This window comes from Drosophila pseudoobscura, chromosome X, assembly GCF_009870125.1.
Source record: "Drosophila pseudoobscura strain MV-25-SWS-2005 chromosome X, UCI_Dpse_MV25, whole genome shotgun sequence".
NCBI classification, from domain to species: domain Eukaryota; kingdom Metazoa; phylum Arthropoda; class Insecta; order Diptera; family Drosophilidae; genus Drosophila; species Drosophila pseudoobscura.
The window spans coordinates 60,523,782-60,546,973 of NC_046683.1; the positions used below are offsets into that span (position 1 = coordinate 60,523,782).

Genomic DNA, 23,192 nt, shown 5'->3' on the forward strand with positions numbered 1-23,192 from the left:
ATATAAAATCCTATTGAAGCTTACCTTTCTCTGTGTTGGATAATAAGCTCCTTTATAAAATCCTTGCACCTCAATTTTACACAATTACACATTTCACACGATCGCCAAGTTTCTGTGTAGTAGTGACCGAAACTTTTCAACGAAAATATACCAATATACCAAATGAATTCTAAAATACCATGTACATAATGTACAACAAATATCTTTTTGTTCGATTTGCCTAAAAATATATGTAGGATATAAAAAGGAAAACATAAACAGAGTCAAATAAAAAAGGGCTAGATTTAAGGCTATAAGCATTTTCATAATATTTCAAGCTTTTCCGTTTTCAAATAAGCTAGATCTAGCCTTAAATAGGCTAAAATGGCAACACTGGCTCCAGCATCAAACGTTCCGTTGCTCAGAATCACCTTTTCAAAACATTTTCTCCCCTCTCCATTGACCGACGTCAAGCATCGTACGTAAACGAGCGGTCGCTTTCGTTTCTGGCGCTCGCTCCCAAGCTCCAACTTTGTGGTGTCCGTCAGTGTTTAAGCACGCCTCCAACCCGAAAGTCGCAAGCCGCAGTTACTGTACGTTGAGTTGAATAGAGTCAAGTCGGAGTTTTGGATAAACCATAAGCTGGAGGAGCGTCGTCGCAGTTTGCAGTTCTCGTGCCTGGAATTGTTGGAGCCCCAACACACACAAACGAACGCCCTACGGTACGGCTCTTCTCAGCGCGCGTCTCCTCTCGCCGCGCCCAAGTTTAAGCCCAGGTCCAGGCCATCGGTGCGTCTCTATCTCGTCTCTGTGTGACTCTGTGTGTTTTTTTTTGCTCTCTGTGTGTGTATAATTTTTTTGCGCGCGCTCAATCAAAACAGAGGAGCTGCGGTACATTGCCACCCATTTTATGAAATGCAAAAAAATTAATTGTGAACACCAGTAGGCCCTAAAGCATTAAAAAAGCGATACCAAAGTAAAATATCTCTAAAATATTCCGAAATCGTTGCAGCTTCATACATCGCCATCGCCTTTTTCGGTGCCCTATACATTATTAAACAGCTCGCTCCACAAAGCGTGCCAATAAATTTTACAGGTAAGTTTTGGCTCCTCTTTTATGAGTGCGCATTTGTCAAAAAACAAAAAACAAAAAAAGGAACGAGGACTGGGACTGGGACTGGGCGATTGCTACTGTTCGCACCCACCAACCCCACACAGCACCCATGCCACCCACGCCCTTAGGCCAGGTCCAGGCCCGGGCCCAGCCTCAGCCTCAACCCCCGTTCGTTCTCTTTTGTTGATACGCACACGCTTTTTGCGTCGTTTGGCTTCTGTTGCTCCACCTCCTATACTTTCTGATTGCTGATGCTGCTGCTGGCCCACCCCCCACCCCAACGCCGCTCCTGTCATGTACTGTTCTGCTCTGCTCTGCTCTGCTCTGCCCTGCTACGTTCCCTTTTCTCACTCGCTCTCCTTCGGCACCTTCTCCTTTTTTGGTTACCGTTGGTTCTGTGAGGCTGCTCTGGCATCTGTGCCACTTTTCAATTGCGCGGCGCGGCACTTCTTCTTCATGTTTATCGCTCCCCATGCCCTCGCCTTTCTCACCCTCCACCCCCCCCGCCCGTAACCAAACTCTCTTCTGCAGTGAAAGGTTCGACTCATGCTTTGCAATTCTCTCCTGCTGCCTCTCCCACAGCCGCTACTTACATGAGTACCTCTCCAGCGTTCTTTCTCTTTCTTGTTTTCTTTTTTTGCTGTACATTTTTGTGCAATTTCTTTACTTCCATTCGCTTTTTGATCTTGAAAACATGCTGTCCTCCTCTCTCTGCACTCCCCCCTCTCCGGCTCAGTTCTGTGAGAGCTTCGGACAGGTTGTCCGTTCTGTGGAGAGCAGAGCGCCGAACAAGTTTATCAGGAAAACCAATAAAGCAGGCAGAATTGTTTATTGAAAACAAGAGAGGGAGAGAGCGAGCGAGCGAGAGAGTGAGAGAGCGAGAACCCCGCAAATCTTGTAATTGATATCGCTCTTAATGGGGGAATGGGGGAATGAGGGTACGGAGCCCGACTTCTAGCCAGAGATCTGCAGACTCACTTTTATTCGGTGCCGTGTTCTTCCATCCGAAATCTGCAATCTGAAATCTGAAAATGTATAATTATTTATGTCTGAAATCTGTTATGGTAGAGTGGATAAATTATAAAAACATTACGTGACTGCAAATATCTGATTATCTTTTGATTAGACTTGCAAAATACTCGCATAATCTGTTTAAATAATGCTTAAACTGGTCAAAAAGGCAATTTAAAGCTGCCAATATTTGAGCAGAAAACAAACAAAACTTTGTACTAGAAAACCTGTTATGGTATTTGGCAGTAAACAATACATTGTATACTTATGAAATTCCCTCAAATAGATACACTTTCAGTACCAGCAGAACCCCACATGCGGTTCATATTTAGAAACGGAATGTCTCAAACAATGACTTCTGGCTTTCAATTACTTCCGATTAAAAGATTCATTTAGAAATAAACAAAGAACTTAAGATGGGGCTGCATGAAGTGGCTTTCTTTTTGTTGTCGGGTAGGTAATGAAATGAAACCTTCGTCGAAGCCCATAGATGTAGTTTGGAATGCATACATACATATGTACGAGAGAGTACCTTTGTACTTGTAATGGCTTCCTGGTTGCCACCCGTTCCAGCTTTGTTTCTGCAAATTGTATTTTGTAAAGTTTTGTTGAACGGTTACCCGATTCCCCCACACACACACAGGGGCCCTCCGTTGGGCCCCTTGTGGGAGGTGATGCATAATCTGGCAATGGGCGATTGAGTAATTGGCTTATGGGTATCACAGGCTCCATCAGAAGCGGCTGTGAGGCAGCGATTCGCAGGCATAAAAGCAGTCGGAGAAGGAATTACAAGGCACTCAAGGGGCCATAAGTAATGCAAAACAGACCAGAGCCAGCCCCAGAGCCAGAGCCAGAGCCAGGCCCAGGCCCAGGCCCAGAAGCAGAGCAAAAAGTTGTGAACGATGTACATTTCTGTCTTTTACAGGTGCAGAACTTTGGCCAAACTTCTCTTTGAACCCACTTTCGGCGCATATCGAAAACGTGACAAAGCGATTCGAGCCAGACCAAAATCAGTTAACCAACCAACCAACCCGTTCGGCCGTTTGGCCGCGTACAGAACTTGGTCGAAACTTGAAAGAGTTTGCCCAACTTTCCATTGGGAAACGGCAGGTAGTGGCGGATTGGCGCACAGGCAGCGCCAAATCAAAAGCCTAATGCAAAACCAAAGCCAAATCCAAATCCAAAACGGCAATAACTCAATTGGCAAATATCCGACTCTTGCACAGAACCACCGCTAGCACTCGTAAAAGCAACCTCATCAAGCATGAAGCCTATTCTGCTGCCAAATGTGCAACATAATTCAATTAGTGGCCTGAAAAGGCCGCTCGCACAAACAGAAGTTTTGTCGAAACATCCGCCTGGAGGGCATCCATAGACGTACCGTACAGGGTATATAGTGCATACAGTGCGAGGTGACGCTTCAGCAAGCGTGAAATTCGTTCAAAGGCCACTCAATGTTGTGTTTATTCAGATATACTCAGACACATAGTGCCACCGAAACGGGCCCTATATAGAGGAGTTATAGATGATGGATTCCTTTGTCACTGCAACTCGTGTGTGCCCCGAAATCGGCGAGCGGCTAAACGGCTAAATGGCTTTTTCAACAGCCGCCCTCCAAGGTGAACGGGTAACCCTGCGGACAGGGCCAAGCACTGGACTCTGTATCGCCCTGCTGTATCTGTATCTGTATCTGAATCTGGCTATCCATCCATTCGCTCGGGTTACGTGTTGCGCATGCGTTGTCTCTGCATATTTTATGGTAATTCGAACTTGATCCACTCTTGGACTCCGCCTTGGACTTTCACACACAATCACGCGGACACACGGACACGCGGACACACGGACACGCGGACACACGGACTCACGGACATTACCACCCTCAAGTGGAGGATTCTTCGGCTTCGATGGCAGAGTGGCCTCTGGAATTTCTCACAGCAATCTTGGATTACATTGGCTTTCTGTTTGCGGCTCAAATTACGGCCGGGGCAGGTTCACTGCTTCGGTCGGTCAGTAGTTGGCCGTAATTAAAATCGAGCCAGCAATTTTTCTGCTGCGGCTGCTGCTGGTATTAGATCTCTTTGGATGGACCCCGCCCTCTTCTTGGCCACTCTCTCGATTGCCCCGCTGGTAAGCTTTCCAGCGGAAATCGAGTGCACACAAATACCTCGAATGTCGGACTGTGATTTGCTGCAATTGTCCAAGCAGCTGTCCATCCGCCCTGGGCGCTTGGACGGGGAATAGACACTTAATAGCCACGGCCCGGACGACGTCTGAGGTATCTTTGCGGCTTTCGCTCTGCCTCTGCCTCTGCATCTGACTCTGTCTCTGCCTTTGCCTCTGTCATTGTCTGCCCCAATGGTCAGTCGCAGTCCCCATCGCAGTCCCTAGCTCCAGCCATTTCGCAAACGTTTCTCTGTTTCTCTGGCCAATGTAAGCTGTCATTGATTTAAGTTAATTAAAAACTTTAAGCCAACCAACCAGTTGGGGCCCCACACAAAGAGGGGAAACGAAACGAAACGAAACAAAACACTAATCTGGGAGTAAAACCAGCAAAAGGTACACATCTCCTTGTGTAAATGATTGAGGAAATCACTGATTGAATCCATTGAGATACATTTCAAATGGGGCCTAAGGGAGGCTGGGGAGCGAACCATCGTTCCTGGATGTTTCATTTGCGTTGTACCACATGTGTTGGACAGGTCAAAAACAGTGTGGGTAAACGAGGCGAATGCTACACCCATGGGAAAAGCTTCTTATATCATGATTGGGTATTTGTATTTTGTAAACCCAATTCATAATGCTCTCAGGCCTTTCGGGGATCTATCAGCTTTCTTGGGCACCCAGCAGGTGCCCCTGCACGCCACGCGATTTCCCCCCCATAACTTTTCCCTATAGGCACACACATATGTACATGTGTATCTTTGTGGTCTCTAGTCTCTAGTCGCTGGTCTCTACTTTTCTCCACACATGATTAATGAATCAAACGACTAATAACTGCACGCATTGTTCAGGAAGCCAAAAGGCCAAAAAGAGTGGACTGGTAAAGTATTTACTTTCGCAAGCCATGAAAATCTCCAGACAGACAGACAGACGGTAACTGTAGTAACAGCAAAAAGATAGTGGATGATGATTATGCAATTGGAAATGCGTAACTCTGATTTCTGCCGTCCAACGATGGGCTTAATTGAGACAGCACCAGCACCAGACTGTGGCGGGGGGGAAGGCGAGAGCGGGAGCGGCCACAGCAATTAACTCGAGGATTGGGATCCCCGCTTCAAGTAATCGTCGGATCGCCCACCAAAGTCGGAAGCCACCAATCAGCCCGAAACCCCAAAGCATAAACGTATTTATTTGCGTTAACCATTTGTAATTGAACGACATTTCGAAGAGGCCCTCCTCGAGCCGTGCTCGAGCTGCTCTTTAAGTTTATTTTGAAATATTTGTTACTCTTTTTCTTTTTTTCGTTTTTGGTTTTTTTTTTTTGTTGACGCTGAAAAAGAAAACAAAAAGTGAAAGTCCAAATATGCAAGGCAGCAACGTGCTGCTGCTGCTGCTGCAACAATGCATATTAATTTTTTTTTTGTTTTTTTTTTTGTTTTAACCTTTTTTTTGGTTGCTTTTTGTTTTTGTATTTTAGTGCCGGCGACAGGCAGACTGTGTGGCACGCCTCTGGGGTTTTTGGAATTTTCACGCAGCCTATGCAAAGTGCGGGGACTTAGGGGGGGGGAGGAGAGGGGAAGACAAACGCCTTACACGAAAGCCTGGCCAAGAGCTGGCCATTGGCCATCGACTATTGGCCATTGGCTGGTGTGTGCGCATGTGTGGCCCCAGACCGGGGGCTCTGACTCTTTCTTGCATACATACGAGATACGAGTATTTGCACGCTGATGCAATTCGGCGCTTACACACAGCCGGTGGACCGGTGGACCGGTGGACCCGTCCCGGACAAGTTTGCAGAAACAAAGCCCAGCACAGCAGGTGGCTCTGGGCCCACTCCGGAGTTGGATCGGAGTCGGAGAGCCTCTGAATGTGGAGCCATCGAGAGGGTCTAGTTTGCTTATTTTGGCTGGGTCCTATTTGCAATCAAACTAGGGGCAAAACTGATTGCATAACTCGCCTCGTTTCGCCCCCAAACTAAAGTTTTTCCAATGTTTTGCTAAGAATAATACAAAATGTAATTGGAACTCCAGGGAGTTTAGGGCAATGGATGGAAGTAAACCCGACTGGTTCTTCTTTTGTATATCATTCAGATCTACAGATCTGTGCAGAATATAGCCAAAGGGGAGCACACCTTTTACTGGCCTGGCTTCTGCATTATCCCTAGAGAAAGATCTGGAAATTTAGTGCCTCGCTGGCTAGCGTTCTCTGGCGTGTTCTCACATTCGGTTCTGGGGACGGGAAAGGCTTACAGGAAGTTGTACGTCTCCGTTATTAGATAAGTTGCCCTGCCAGCAGCCAGTGGGGGGAGGGGGGTGTAGGGGGTGTAGGGTGGGGTGGCTGTAATTCAAACATCATCAAAAAACTTCCCACATAAATTTAGCCCTGGCTCTGGGCCTGTCTCTGGCTCTGTCTCTGTCCCTGGGATGGCGATGTGGATGTGGATGTGGATGTGCACTCGTCGCACTCTCACACCAGAGGGAACAGAGAACGCAGAGGAGATATTTCATAGTTGCAGCGGGGCACAGTGGCTGCCACTTCATTTTCTGCACATTTTTTTGTGTGCGCCTCCCCCCCTCCCCGCCTCCCGACAGTGCGTTGGGGGACTCGTGGCGTGGCATGTGTAGATACATTTTGCTGTAGATACAACGAAAAAAAAAAACTTGCCCCACAGCTGCTGAACGCCGAATGGGTGAGCTGCTTGCAACACATCGACTGAGGATTGCGAGTGTGCATCGATTGCGATTTTGCCTGCCAAATGCCAAAATGTGAATCGGAGTCGGAGTGCGGAGTCCCGAGTAATTGCCGAATGTGCAGCAGAGTGATTATCTTTTTGCTTTGTGGGTAAAAAGAGACACCTCAAGACACCACCGCCTCCAGCGGAGGCGCCTCTGCCCCGCGGCGCGACGGAGGAAGTGCATGCCAAAGGTTGTCGAATGTGAAAGTTGAGAGATCTGCGGCACTGCGGCTCTGCCGCTCTGCGGTTGCGCGAGATGTTAAGCGCATTGAACTTGGCCCCCAAGGCACCAAGGGGCACCCCAAAAGAAAGTTAGGTAATCAGTGGAGGATCGTAAAAGAAACAACCAGCACGAATGCAGGGGGGGGCCCCTGCCACAGCACTCGCACTCGCACGAAAGCGGTGGTGAGTGGCGAGTGGTGAGTGGCGAGTGGCGAGAGGTGGCTGCAACTGCCTGCCGGTGACTGTCACTGCACTGTCGACTGTAGACTGTATCTGACAGATACTTATTCCATTTAGCTGGGACTACCATTCGCACTACGTGATAAAATTAATGTGTGAACGGCATAGCTCGCCCTCTCCTCCGCCTCTGCTCCTCCGGCGGAGAAGGTACTGCCCTCATAATGCTGCAATTTTCGCCCCATGACTCCAAATGTAAATTAATCTAAACCGAGCACCTTAATGCAGGCCCAGCTCAGATGAGCCAACCCTCTGGCACCGTCCCGGTGTCTGCCCCGTCCACACACACACTCAATCAGTTGCCACATGGCTGGATGGCTGGATGGCTGGGCTGCGCATCTGTTCGGCTTGTCGCCGTCTGCCCACGCAGGGACACGGGAACACGGGGACTCGGGGACAGGGGCTGCTGTGGCAGCCACAAAACTTTAATGGAAATTTATTTGCATCTGTTATGAATTGAAGTGACAGCGGGCGTTGGTTTTTCTCTTGTGCTGTGTTGTGTTTTGTGTTTCTCTTTGTTTCTCCTCTCAAATGCAGGAAATTGTCGCTCCACCACACACACGCACACACACGCACACAGGCGGAGAGCACACCACATACCACACGGCGTATGCGTAATCTGTATCCAAAAAACTCACAGACAATGGTGGGGATGTGCGGAGTCTTAATTGGAAAACCAGACCCACTCGCACACGCACACGCACACGTGGGGATCGTCTGAAAAGTTGAAAAGTTATAGCAGCTGCAGATTCTCGTATGTATCGGGCAGATACCTACTAAATCTAGCGATATATATGGTATATATTCGATATATGCACGTCCCTTAGTAGTAGCCGATCAGGCAATCCCCCTACACTTCCACGTGAGGATTTAGTAGGCGAAAGATAAACCTTAAAGCTCTAAAGGAAATATTGAATAGATCCTGGAAGGGGGAGTACTGCCTGAGGGAACCCAGTTGGGCCTAGAGGTGGCCATCTACACTTTTGGGGAATGGTAGGGGGCAGCGAGAAAGAGACGGGGTGTAGACGATCAAAAGAACCCAGTGGAAATTCCATTTGAATGAATTTAGATTGAATAAACTCCATTCAAGGTGCGACGAATGAACCCAAAACATACTTTGATAGATATTGTATATGTATCTGGCTTCGATCGGTAACTAGTTCATCGGCTTATCAGATACATTCTTCCGATTACTAAGCAAATTCAATGATTAAATATCTATATATTCAACATCGATGGAGCCATAAAATGCACAAAAATGCATTTACATATGTGGGTCCCCAAAACAGTTTTACTTTTCTTTGAGCATTTCCCAAATGTAAATTCATCTGGTTTTCAAGAGGTTATATAACCTGATTCCCCCCCAGTCCCCCCTATGAGTATTCCAGTTCATTATGATGGCTCTATTCTCTCTATCTCTCACTTGTCTCTGCTATTTGTTTATTTACCTGCCCCGAAATGTGCCTCATTATAATGCTGGAGATGGCCACAGTCGCAGACATAATTTTAAAGGCATTTCATTATTTGATTTTATTGATGAAAAGTGAAATAAAAAGAGAGACAGAGACAGAGGCAGAGGCAGAGGATGGTGTAGCTGCCTGGCGACAGACAAAAGGCAAATCATTTGCCAGTTCTCATTATGAGTGAAATAAATGCAAGTATGTCAGAGCTGTGCTGTCGCTCCAACATTATGACAGTCGTCGGACAGACACTGATACATTACTCGACTTGCAACAGCAACAAGAGTCGCGAGTCGCGAGTAGCGGAGTCTCGAGTCTCGAGTCTCGGACTGCGGCCACGGGCATCAAATAACTGGAGCAATGGGCAATAATAAACCAAAAAGCGAGAGACATTGAACAAATTCTGGTTCTTTGAGCGTTTCACTTTTCTACAAAAAAAAAAACACAAAAACAAAAAGCGAATAATTAAAAAGAAAAGAAATACTTAATGAAATGAAATGAAATACTGAAGTGGGTTGTACGAGGGCGGGGTTTTATCCATCCACTCAAACCCGAGTTTATGCAAAGTATTCCCCGCAATCCATTGTTCGCTTCGTTGATAATTGGGCAAATATTTTTCTTTCTTTCCTTCTTTTATTCGCTATTTACTTACCTCAAAAGTGGGTCATTGTCTCCGTCTCCGTCTGGCGGGGGGCTCTTCAACGTTTCCACGTTCTTGACAAACATTTTAGAGGAATAAGCAGAAATACAGAGTACTTTTATGGGTATTTTGGGGAGGTAGAATATTGAGACTTTGACTATTTTACTGTTCAGAAAGGGAAGAACATATTTCGAAGCCCTGCCGCAAGAGGCACCACCTTGAGCGTATCTTAATAGATATTTATAGACAGATTTTAATCAAATTTGTTATACTTTAAGCCATCCACCAAAGGAAGGAATGAACCGCTTGGCCCTACTTGTACTTGAGGTCTTAGAACGAAAGGCTTTCCCTCAGAATGATTTCGTATAGTGCCTTCTATCTGTACCCCATACACCCCCAACTAGGGGCACATTTCCATGACAGCTAGAGAAGGAGACCCCATCAGAGATGTCTGCAACCAGATTAGCCTTGGATTAACTTTTAGACGCTGGTCTCTGGTCTCTGGTCTCTGATCTCTGGTCTCTGATTTCTGTTTGTGTGTCTGTCCTCCCATCAAAAGTTCGTCAATATTTTGACAGCATTTTTGGATAAACATCTCCTTTAACAAATTGATGTTTTGACATTTTCCACCCTAATATTCCATTAAAAGTTTGTCAAAGCCATTTGCATATCTCCTCCTACTTCCCCTCCCCCTTCTCCTACTCCTTCTCCCCTCTCTCTCTAGCTCCGTCTGTGGCTCCTGCTTCTCCACCTCCGGCGCTGTCGTAATCAAATCTAGAGTAAACCCATTCAAAAATACAAAAAAAAAAGCGTCGCAAAAATGTATCGCATAACTTCGCTAAATGGCCAGACATGTATCTGTATCTGTGACTGCGTCTGCAACTGCGTCTGCTCCTCCTACTGTTGGGGCCTGGTCTGGCCTGGCTTTGGCTAGTTTTCTGGCTGACAACTGGGGCACGGCTGTGGCTATGGCTATGGCTATGGCTATGGTTGGGGACTGCTGCTCTCGTAACATGTGGCTGGTGGGGGCTGGGGCGTTGCTGGGGCTGCTGTCTGCGCTCGCTTTTGGCACAAGGCATGGTCCAGCGCACACATGGCCCAAACCAAGCCAAACCCGAAGCTGTCAGGTGTTAAATTGGCAAGCCATCAAATGGCTGCAAACATGGCCAGCAACAACAAACAACCGGGGCCCCTGCGACGACGACGACGACTACGACAACGACCATTGACCTAAAAAGGCAAAGGCATAGGCAAAAAAGAAGCCGACTCAGACAAAAGGTGCCTCTCCAACACCCAAAGGCACCTCTAGGGTCTTACAGTCTCCAGCTTCGACGTGGACTCGTGCCGTCTTAGTGCCCACTAATTATGTCAAATTAACGCACTTGTGAATGGTGGATTGTGGCTGGTGAATTGTGGATTATATAAGCAAACAAAACTATAGCATCTTCCGGGCAGCCATTCAGCAAAAGGTAGCCAAAAGTTGAATGACATTGCGGCAGTCGGCGGCACAGGCAGGAGTCACAGACACTCGACACTGCTTTGACACTCAATTAGCTTTTGCGTCAGCGTCTGATCATAAGTTTCTCATTTAATTAGACCCCACCACAGTCCCCACAGGCCCCACAGTCCCCACAGGCCCCACAGGCCCCACCCAAGGCTCCTCTGGCATTGTCCTCGAGCTGGTCCTGGGACCTTTTTTGCGCGGCATCTTTGCTCTGTTTTTGGCTGGCTTTATGCAAATTCTCAAATATTTTTGCCTCTCCAAAAGTTAACAAACTTTTATTTTGGGTTTGGGCTGGGGTTTGCGGCTTTTTTTTTGGCTTTATTCGCTTTGTATTTGCATTAATTAAGCAAAATTTATAAATAAATTGATTGTGTGGCTCGTGCTACGGCAGACAACAACAACAACAGCCGCAAATGTTGCGCTATATTTTGTTCAATTAATGGAATTTAATTCCAGTCGGGGCTCGGATCAATTCAGGCTTAAAGCAGTTTTAATTTGGCAACCGAAAAGGCAAGACACAGAGACGGGGACAACTTTTTGGCATTGCACAAAAGGGTTTCCAGCCGAGTGGAGGAGCATCTGAGCATCTGAGGAGTATCTGTTGCCGGGCTTATCCCAGGCAAAAAGTTTGTATCTTTTGGGATAATTAAATTGAAATTTAAATCGATTGGAAAAATAACGAAAAACGAAACGGATAAGCGGGCATTCCATTTATGGACATAAAAGAAATATTAATTAATTTATGTCTAAAAGGGGCTGAGCCTTTATGTGGGGCCAAAGGTCGGGGATGCATTAAATTACAGATGGATATATATAGAAGCTCTACTGTATCTGTATCTTTAGTTAAATGCCATTTCAACTCGTTTAGGTTAGCTTTTGGAACACGAAATTGCCGAATAAATACCAGATTCCAGTTGAATATTGGAATAATGCATAAGCCATAAGCCCGAACAATGATTCTCGTTGGCTTTGAGCACATCCCAAGCACATCTCCAGCCACAAATTCCAAACCTCCAATCTGATGGAGGCATTAACATTCCATTTAGTATTCCCATTCAAATGTACTCGTACTATAATACGGCTATAAGCAGTTCCCACCGACACCGCCACAAACCCCGTCCGCAGCGGTAATCCCCGTCGTAAAACCATTCCAAAAATGCTCTCATATGCATGCCACAATCTGTGGAGGGCTTTGGGGCTGGGGGGACCACCCACCTGCATTTAAGTACCCCACGGAGAGGGAGATGGAGCTGAGAGCTGTGAGCTGAGAGCAGGGAGAGAGCGCGAGCGAGAGGAGTGACCCAGTTGAGAGGCTTATTACTCCGTAATTTAATTACTTGAAAGATGGGAGGTTAGAAATAGAGGAAGCTGCAGATAAATATACGAATACGAATGCGAGAGATGAAGATGCAGAATGTTGGATGGTGGATGGAGAATTTCTCACGCTTTGACAGATTGAAATGTGTGGCCGGCTCTGTGCTCTGTGCTGTGCGATTCTGCGGTTCTGTGGTTGGTTCTATGGCACTTTTGGTTTCGAGCGTGATGATTGCTTTTAGCCATGATTGTTGTTCTCTTGCTATTACCATTTTCCAACGTCCACGTCTCACAAATCAAACTGGAGTGCACGAGAGCCGGTGGAGGCGCCAGAGAGGGGCGTGGGGGAGAAAGAGTAGAAAGCATTGACTGGCCATAAATAAAATTTCTAAAATTCTTGGCAACGAAACGTGACAACTGGGGAATGGAAACCGAATACCCACATATGTACATATATATGTGTGAGCGAGAGTTGGGCTGAATTGGAGGGAAAATCGAAAACGGAAAACCAAACACCTTTTCCCTCGATCGAGCTCAATGAAGCTCGCTCTCTTCTTGAACTCCTCTCAGCCCTTTTCCTCCATAATTAATACCGTGCTACGGGGTTTTCTTTAGCCCATTTCTGGATGCTGGTGGTTGTACTCGTAGTACCCACAATTGACAGCCCCGCCAGTGGGGAAAACTCTCTCGAAACAAAAAACAAAACCAAACAAAACAAAACAAAAATCTGCATTGTCTGCAGGTCTGCAGGTCTCAGATCCGAGAGCAGTACGAACTTTCTATTGTTCGCAGAAATTAATGTACGAGTATGTTCAGGCATTTAATTACGCAAATAATAAACAAAAGCGAAAACCAAATGGGAGCCAGCCTCCGCTTTTGTGATGCCCATAAATTTGTAATTTATTATGCGGTTTGATTGTTGCACTTTTCTGTTGTTGTTGTTGTTGTTTTCTGGTCTCTGGGGATTTAATTACACGTGAAATAAGCCTCAATTTGAGATGAGGATCGATCTCTTGCGGTCTTTGCTAATGTTTACACCGTACTCTGTGCAGAGTGGGACCTTAGCCGGGCTTTCCTCGGCAGATTATCCACTTCTGATGTGGCCACAATCTGATGCATATTTCAGTATATTTTACCTGCATAAATTTCACATATTTTCAACTTTTTGTTTGAGTTTGAGATTGAAGATGGAAGATATCTCTGTGGGATGATGATGACGATGACGAGGACGATGATGGCTGCCTGTCGCCTCTGACATGCTGAACAGGCTGAATTTTTGCCAATATTTTCCATGCCCACCGACCCCCTCCGCCACCCTCCACCCGCCACCCACCACTCCAAAGTTAATTAGAAGATTTTCCACAAGGAGCTCGTAGGAGCATGTGTGTGTGTGTGTGTGTGTGTTTACTTTGTGTGTACGTGTGCTAATGGCAAGCTTTTCAATTTTATATGCGCTCCGAGGGTGGCGGATCTCCGAAGAGCTTTCCCCGCTCAACCAGAACAGAACGGTAATTAAAGCTTCGAGGCTGAGATGCTGGGATGCTGAGTTGCTGTTGCATAAGTGAATAGACTGGAGGTGAAAGTTGAATCGGTGGGTTTCGGCAGGCTGCCAAGGGGCGGGGCAATCCATTAGCCGAACATTGGAGGAGGCTCGAGGTGGATAAATACTCGTGGATTTCGAAGGAAAAGAGCGAAGGCCAGGCCAGGTAAACAAACTACTCGTATTTCAAATGATAAAATAAGGCACAAATATTTGGGGTATTGATTAGGAACTTGTAGGTACAAATGGTACTTGTACTCCAACATGCACACGCGTATGAACTTTTATGAAGGTTTTTGCTTTGATTGCACTTTTTAATCGACTCAACAATTTGTTTACTTATCATGTAAATTGATAGGTACCCCATATAGGCAGGTATTTCCTCAAATGTAATATTAGCAAACTATTTCTGGCTGCGATAAATACCTCTGTACATATTTACATTGTGAAATCTGATTACTGACCTAAGGAGATCTTTCACTGGCCTGAGCCCTATATAATCCTAAGTCTTTAACAGATTCCTGGTTCGTTGATATGCAATGACTGCAGATGGTATCAAGCCAATCCACCTTTCATTCCCCTCCTCCCCCCTTGTAATCCGAATCAGCCTATTGATAACTTGGAAAATCTGCCCAAATTCTGTTAATTATTCGTACACTCGTACTGTCTATAGCTGTCTATAGCCGACTTATTTGAAATTCAATGTCAGAGCCATTATGCAGCGCAGCAATCAGCAGGCACATCCGTTCGGAAAACGTTTACGAGCAAAGCACTTTGGCTATCAGCGGAGGAATATTTTTCAAGTAAATTAAAGCTGGAACGCTGCGACGTTTGAATGTCTAAAACAATGGAAAAAGCAATTAAAAATTTGTTGATAAACTTTTTGTTTGGCTTGGAAAATGGAAAAGGAGTTGTGGGTGGTGCAGGGCGGAGTGGGAGTGGGAGTGGGAGTGGAAGTGCGGCGCCCGCAAAGTTCTGACTTGTGTAAATCTCTTTGCATCTGTATGTACATAAATACCTTATGCACTTATGCGTGTACGTGTGCGGGTGTGTGTGTGTGTGCGTACACAATTACATTCGTGGAAAAAACATCATTAGTGCTTTGGGGCGGGGTAAGGACGAGAGGTAAAGAATGGCCGCTTTTAGCATGGCTTAAATGGCACGAAAGAAAGGGGGCTAACATCCAGGTACCATCCAGGTGATACCCTTGCAGATTCCTATAGGATATGTTTACATAGATATGTACATATATGTATATATTCGGCCAATTTCGATTAAATTTATCTTCATGGCTTGCTGCAGGTGCCTACTCAGAATAGTCATACCCTCTCTGCAAGGGTATCACAAAAAGCAGAAAAGAATCGGCCCAAAAACGTTGGCAAGGAAAATGTTTGCCCGCCGCGACTTGGCAACAGCATCAAAACAGGCAGCAGCAGCAGAAGCAACAGCAGAGGAGGGGCAGCAGGGGCAGAGGCAGACACGGATAGGAGGTAAAACCAGAGCAGAGGCTGGGCTGCGCAGAGTCAGAGCCGCGTCTGAGGCAGAAGCAGAGCCCGGACAGAGCCCGGGCAGAGTGTTCTACTTTTTCAAACTTCAATAGCTCGTGACATTGTTTTTGTAGAGCAGATGATGTCTGCATGTATGTATGTGTGTTTACCAAAATAAGACACGCACACACACACAGTTAAAGCCAAGCTACCAACGGCGACAGTGGCAGCGACAGCGGCAGCGGCAGCGGCAGAGGCACAAGCAGAAGCAGTGGCAGTGGCAGTGGACAGAGCAGAATCATCTGAAAAGAAAAGTGCTCAGAGAGAGAGAGAGAGAGAGGGAGAGAGAGCGTGAGCGGGGAGCCGATGAGAGCTGCTAATGAGAAAGTTAACTTGGAACTCGGAAAGAGCAGGGCATCGGGTGGAGTGCTACTGGTAGTGGGTGGGGGGAGGGCGAGGGGGTATCAGAGTGAGAGCTTGAGCTTAAAATCGAGAGATTCCTCCCCCGGACTCAATGAATTAATGACCGAATGACTGACTGACTGAGTGAATGAATGAATTAACGAGCCTGTAATTTTGTCGAGCAATTTTTTAACTCTTCTCTGCCCGCCTCTGCATGTCAGCCAGAAATTAAGTTATTGTATCTAGTTACATGGTTAATTATTGTGGCAGTGGCAGTGTATGTACTAGTTCTTTTGGTTGATCTGATCTTAAACACGTGATCTGTGGACCATAAACCTCTGAGAAGAAGAGAATAGAGTGAAGTTTTTCCTTTTGTCATCGCCATTACAGGCATTTCCCTGCAAATTGGTACTAATAACTTTGTTTGGACTTGGTTTCCATGTTCAAGTCTGTAAAAGTGTGCTCTTAACCAGCGCGTAGCACTGAAACTCCCTCCCCAACTCCATTTAGGGTATTCCGCAGTCGCTGGCACGCTGCCGCCTTGGCCATTTCCTGTTTTGGAGTCATTCACTAATTTTCAACGGCCGTTTCACATGTTAATTTGTTAGGCACGGGGCACGTACACTTGTACACACTCGCTCTTCATACATGGCCGATAACGAATGCAACATGCCTTGAGGAAATTTTCCTGTGTATTTATTTACATTTCTGAGTATTCTTTTGGGTTTTGGGTTTTGGTTGTGGTGTGTGTTTCTTCTGACACTTTCTCCGTGTCACACTTGAAACTTAATTAACTAAAATTGCCTTTAATTCAATTAGAAACTATGTACATTCGCATTTGCCTTTAACTAATGGAATCTCTCTTGTTGTCATTGCAGTCGAGTGCTCGAGTGAGGAAACAGCCGCAAGATTTCGAAAACAACGAAAATGGTCTTTGACTGCGTGGTCTGGTGTGCAAAGTATTTGCTTTGCATATTCAATTTCATATTTTTCGTAAGTATTGCCAATTGAGATTAACCGATTTCTCACAGGTTAAATTGTAATTTGAATGGCAAATGCAATTTATACGCCTCGTAGAGCCCCATACCACATACCCCATACCCCATACCCATAGCATAGCATACCATACCATCCTATCCCATACCATCCCAGAGCCAATGCCAATGGTTGGAGCAACTCAATCAAGCAAATCTCTGGTGCGCGCATGCGCATTCGCTGCGGCTTTTTCCAGCGGTTCATTGACTCTCTGACATCGTCATCATCACCATCATCAACATCAACATCATCATCATCATCATCGTCATCATCATCGTTGTCAGCGTCAGCGCGTCAGCATTTTCAAATGCAATCAACATCATAATAATCATAATCATTCACCACTGAGTTTGCATGTTTCCTTCGCTATATGTATGTTTTATGTTTTCCACACACACACACACCTTTATCTTGTATCTTATATCTACATATCTGTGTATGTACGTACATTCCCGATGTTTTTTGTTTGCAGGTGCTAGGCACAATTATATTCGGAGTCGGACTATGGCTGGCCGTGGACAAGCACTCGCTGATTGCTCTCCTCAAGCTGGTCGAGAGCGAGCGCATCGAGGTAAGACCCCGTTCCCGTCCCCGTCCCCATCCCCATCCCCGTCCCCTTCTGTATACTCCTTCAAGATTCCAAGTGAAAGTGTTGCCCCTCCCCACCCCCTGTCCATCAAATTACAACGCCATTTATACCCGAATGTAACCACCCATCGATACATGTTACTCGAATGTCAAGAGCAGGAAACTCCAGGCAGGAAAATTCCACCCCAAATACATGCATATGGACACATGCACACAGATCCAGCTCACGTGCAGGACTGACCACAAAAAACGAACGTTCGTTGATTATTAAAAAGCATTATAATTATAGAATACACTGGGGAGGGGCAGCCAGAGTAAATAAGGACAACAACCACTAATCAAAGTGCACGATGCACTGCGCGGCGATGACAAACCACCAAAGGGGGTGGTTTTTCCCGTACCGCCAGTAATTGGAGCGATAACCGATTTGTTGGGGGGACTTGCCCCCGAAATAAAAGTGGGTGAAATCTGAGAAATATTCCAGATACAAATGGTTCCAAAAAAAAAAAGCAGTAACAAATAGTATAGAATGCATATTTTACACAGTTTGTTCTTTTAATTCGTGGAGATTCCGAAATGAATGTGTATTAGCCATATAATATATTTAAACAGCCCCATGCCGACCCCACAGTAAAAAAAACTCCTCCTCTGTTGTATTACTAGTTCAGTGGAGCTCTGAAAATTAGCTCTACCTCAAAAAAAACTCCGCCCTCGGCTCTGGCTGGTGCGAGTATGACAAATTCTATGCACAATAACAGTTGCATGTTCAGAGCTAACTAAAAATTAGCCCTATCTGACTCGGAAACACAAAGGGCTCTGCGCTTTGACACAAACACACAAAAAAACAAAGAAAGAAAGAGCAAATCAAACGAAAATTGCATGTCCCTCCACACGGAGACTAATTGCGGGGTCATCTAGGATAAAACATGGCGCAAAACAAGTGGTCAAACTTTAGCAGGAAATATATCTCTTTCGCTTTTCCATGTGCCAGCGGAAAGTTGGTCAATGAACCTTCCCTTAGAAGGTGGTTCTTTCCCAGTCCCCGTCCGAGCATTCTTCGGCGGGGTGGGGGAGGGCGGAGGCCTACAAGACAATTGGCGGAAATGTTCTTATAATTCAATTATGCGAATGGAATGGGCAAAAAGACAACACTTTTTGGAAAGTTCAAAGGCTAATTACGTATACGCAGTGTGGAGAGCATCTGCAATTATTTCCCCATCTATTTATGGCTGTTTTCTCGTTTCGTATATCTTTTGTAGCAATTTACACAGACGCAGGTCATAGAGCAGCTGGCCTACGTTCTGATCGTCATCGGAGCCGTCATGTTCTTCATGAGCTTCTTGGGCTATCTGGGGGCCATGCGCGAGTCCCGCTGTTTGCTGTCAACGGTAAGTGATCGAATAATGGTTATTGAATATTTCAACATCCAAAACATACAGTGCGATTCATAAAGACTTTGAGATAAGTAGTAATGGTAGGGAAATATCTATTTGGTATCTATTTGGCCCTCAATCAATGGCTGAATCAACCCGAAAGATAGAACTGTTCTATGTATCTTCAGTGTAGCCAATGCTCAGCCAATGCCTATGGCAAGCACTGTACATCTGTGTACACTTAATGTATGCATTTTTTCCCCCTTCCAATCAATGAGTCCAATCAGAGTTTTACGGGCTTGCATCATCGACTGACTCTACGGAATACATGGCACATTGTACATTGAGTGAAGCAACGACTACAACAGCTACTGCCGGAGGAATACTCGTACTCGTACTCGTATTCGACAGATATAATGAGACGGACGCCAACAGATGCCACAGCTCCCAGAGAGAGATTCAAGATTGTTTGCATATTTCACAGATATTTTTCATTTCATGTGCAGTGGGGGGATTTTCATGGAAAACCATGAGGTCTGTCGAGAGAAAGTTGCACATACAATAGCTGGACATTTCTACAATATCTGTCTGTATGTATATACATTTTATTTATTACCTGATGGGCATGCACACACATACATATATCTCGTATATACCCATTTATACCCGTATATACAGATATATATCGTGAGGCTAAACATGTTTGGGCGATTGGTTAAGTATCGTGAGGGGCGACCCTCGGGTACAGCTGTGTGCGAGCATTGACAAGCCCTTCACTTGGCCCCGTCTGTGGATGGAATTGGTAATTTCTCTGTGGCTTAGAAGATAATTTACATTTTTCCGCGGACTGAGGGCCAGCCCAGCCACTTTCTATGGCCGAGAGTACTCCACTCGATTGCCGTCATTAATAAACTGTTTTATCACATTCAGCTGCATTATTTACACTCCCCGCCACATCGCATCGCAGAGCCGGGCCCACATTGCGGGGCTTGGCCAGCGCTTAATTGCAGCGACAGACGGACAGACAGGTGAATCCAATTTACCATTGAGAGGGGGCTAGGGTGTGGGGGGGAGAGATGAGAGAGGTTAAGAGCCATGCGATTTGCGCATGCGCGCACCGATGCCGAACACGCGACCTGCATGCGACCCCCTCTTGGGCTCGTGGGGTGTTGGGCTCTGAGCACTATTTTGCAGTCAATTTAAAGACAAGGCCACTCGCACAACGCATCCCAAGGCCGGGGCCCCAGCCAGCTCTTGGCATGGCTAACATGTCTTAGCATTGACTTTTCTGTTGTACCTAAAAGGTTGCAAATAGTTTAGATACAGATACTCATGCTTTCGAATTGGCAGGCAGAGCAAAGCAAAGTAAAGCGTGTAAATTAGCCCTCTCTGTAGGCCATAATTCATTCAGCAGCGGCTTGCATGTGTGTCTGTATCTGTGTCTGCATCTGACAGATACATTTGCTACCAGCTAGGCAGCCGGCAGCAGCTGCCATTTGGTTGGACGCCCAACGCCCACGCTGCGCTCTCAGCTCAACTGAAATGAAAATGAAATGCTGCGAGGCGTAGCAGCCGCAACAACTAAAACAGCTAAAACCATATCAGGCCAACGCATCAGGCTCACTCACGACCACAGCTACAGCCACAGCCACAGGCACAGAAAAAGAACCAGCGACAATAACAACGACAGCGACTACATTAGCCAAGAGCCTGGGCAGAAGAGATGGAGGAACGACAAGCCGCAAAAGCTTTTCAAAACATGCAACAAAGCATTAGAGTGGGAGGGGGGAGTGAGTGACCTTCAGCATTTCAGCTGGATGCTGGATGGGGGGCCCTAGTAGGCCGTGCATAGCATCCGTGCTGCTGCACAACATTAAGCTCAGGGTCAAATGCCTAGATTTTTGCTGCAGCCCAGAGCCCACGAAATTGGGTCAACCGAGGCGTGCGAGTACATTGTACATGAATAAAGCATTCCATGTTTACCATTCCATTCCCTCTTTCAGTATGCAACCTTTTTGATTCTCCTGCTGGTGGCTGGAATCGTGGCCGGAGGTCTGGCCGCCTTCTACAAGGAAAAAGTGAGGGCCGAGAGCAAAAACTTCTTGCAGACGACCATCACCAGCTACTCGCTGGGCGAGAATGTGGACGCCAGTACTCTGATGTGGAACCAGCTGATGGGCAACTTTGGCTGCTGCGGCATCACCGACTACCACGACTTTGATGCCTCGCCGGCGTGGAAAGAAAACAAGGGCAATCGCACCATACCGGAGGCCTGCTGCGTCCTCAAGGATGTGGCCGCACTGGTGCCGCGCGACGAAGACTGTGTGACCAATCCCAGCGACAGCAACAGTTTCTACAAAAAGGTAAGGACTCCCTCAAGAGATAATATTCCATAGGTCTCATTCGTATTTCTCTCCCCTTCAGGGCTGCTATGAGGTGTTCACCGAGTGGTTGATTGGACAGCGCGAGCTGATCATCATCGTGATTGGTGTGGGCATTGTGCATCTGATCCTGATCATCCTGGCCTTCTCCCTCTGCAAGGCCTTCGCCAAGTACAACGACATGCGTCTGTAAGTCGGACATCGTGGGCGGATGATGGACGAGTTTTCAGTAGCCAAGTAGCCAAGTAGCTAACCCAGGCAAGCTAAATAACCATAGGAACCAGAGAAAAAAGAGCCAAAACAACAGCCCGACAATGAAGAGCGATCCCTAAGAACACCAACCAACCAACCAAAACCCTACCGAACTCCGAACTCCGAACAGCGAACACCGAACACCACGACGTGCTCAAGGGGAAAACACAAACCACAAAAGATTCTGCATTTGCCGCATATGGTACGGGACAACACACAGGAAGACAGACGACACAGATTATTCCAGCTCTACTCTAACGTTAGGCTAAGATCGTAACCAGCATAATCCATTTACAGATACTATTCAAGAATATCTTAGAGAAATGTTGCTCAAAATTTGGCCACCCGACAGCCACAGACAGCGTGCCGGGGGGACAGCAGGAGGAGAGCCGCAGCGCAGGTTTTACAATACGCAAGACACTTACATGGAATATTTATTTGTAAATCTGTTTTGATAGCAGCCTTAGTTCTTAAGTAGTTGTCTACAATATACAATATACAATATACGTATACATATATTGTAACTGATTTGTCGTACGTAGTCTTTTAACATTTTGTTATGTTATCGAAAAGAAAAACCACTCAAAAACATCACAGGTTCGTACCGTACCACACACAAATTTTTTGAGATCGAACGATGTACGATAAGGAATCAATTTTGAAATGTAATTTTTAACGGGGCGAGCAGAATAGCCACCCGCGAGAAGCATTAAATACTTGCACATAATAAATATTGATTGACATTGTACTAGTATGTGTATTAGTTGGTAAGTCTCTAACGTTAAGTTGTAATTTTAGTTTTTTTTTTGCTATGGCTATCTTCAAGTTTTTAACTACATCTGCGGGAACACGGCGACATCGTGTTCCTTCCGGGCCCCTTTTGTTAAAAATGAATGTTGTACATTTCTGAATTCTATATATACATACATACATATACTACACATATACTATATATATTATTAATGCATATTATAAACACGTATGTCTGTAGTTTACTTAACGTACTTTTTGGAAACCAGCGCAATGAAAACCAGAAAAACGAAAACGTAACAAAAACCAATGATAAATCCCCCATAAAACACAAGACAAAACACCCAATAAAAAAAAAACAATTTAAAAGTGTACATTTCTGAACGTGAAGTAATTCAAAATAAATAAAGAAATTTAAAACCACATTAAGCTTGAATCATTTGAATTACATGAAACGGCTGTCTTTAAAGGAATCTAAATATTTTGTTATGACTTTGAGCGTACAGTATTTTAATGACATGCAAATCAAAATTTTCGGTAGGTTATATCTTAGCTAAGTAGGGCCAGATCGGTGAAGGACCTACCTTCCTAAGACCGTGGGGATCCATGGGGATCGATCGGACTGTCTGTACGCTATATCTCTGCAATACGGCAGCCGATCGGGGCGTGGCATGTCATTTCGTGACCGGGAGAGTCCTGAATTTTTGTGAAAATCGTGATGAAATGGATGTCCTGACGCTCATTCATACGCCGCCGAATCAAGCGATGGGCTACAGCTTCAAAACGCGTAAGTGAATCAGTATATAATTGTGGACATATTTTAAAATATCTTGTATCTTGCTTCACAGAGGACTTATGTACCCTACGCCTTACCTTAAACCGAGTCGTGCCCGATTTCCCCCCGCCAGACGGAGACCTAATCCAAGCATTAGCGAGGCGTATGGGAAACAGACCGAGTCCTATCCCAGCCAGACAGAATCGTATCCCAGCAGGATAAAAGTGCACAACT

The 23,192-nt window shown here is 45.8% G+C and overlaps 1 protein-coding gene across 2 annotated transcripts; it reads left to right on the forward strand.

The window, feature by feature from the left end:
* Positions 1 to 431: 431 nt before the first annotated feature.
* On the forward strand, positions 432 to 22,253 carry Tsp66E (Tetraspanin 66E). Of its 2 annotated transcripts, none has more exons than XM_001353042.4 (7): positions 432 to 768; positions 992 to 1,075; positions 16,683 to 16,797; positions 17,312 to 17,410; positions 18,687 to 18,815; positions 20,804 to 21,163; positions 21,225 to 22,253. In XM_001353042.4, the coding sequence occupies exons 3-7, from the start codon at positions 16,732 to 16,734 to the stop codon at positions 21,372 to 21,374; spliced, it is 804 nt and encodes a 267-aa protein (XP_001353078.1). In that variant the 5' UTR covers positions 432 to 768; positions 992 to 1,075; positions 16,683 to 16,731; the 3' UTR covers positions 21,375 to 22,253. The 2 variants fall into 2 exon arrangements, with proteins under 2 accessions (XP_001353078.1, XP_015044131.1); XM_015188645.2 differs by having other exon boundaries at positions 432 to 701.
* The last annotated feature ends 939 nt before the right edge of the window (positions 22,254 to 23,192 follow it).

What these genes read in the sequence shown, in the direction of transcription:
- Tsp66E (XM_001353042.4), top strand. Translation starts at nt 16,732, where the DNA reads ATGGTCTTTGACTGCGTGGTCTGGTGTGCAAAGTATTTGCTTTGCATA. An exon ending in TATTCAATTTCATATTTTTC is followed by an intron (nt 16,798 to 17,311) that starts GTAAGTATTGCC and finishes TTTTGTTTGCAG; the next exon opens with GTGCTAGGCACAATTATATT. An exon ending in TCGAGAGCGAGCGCATCGAG is followed by an intron (nt 17,411 to 18,686) that starts GTAAGACCCCGT and finishes TATCTTTTGTAG; the next exon opens with CAATTTACACAGACGCAGGT.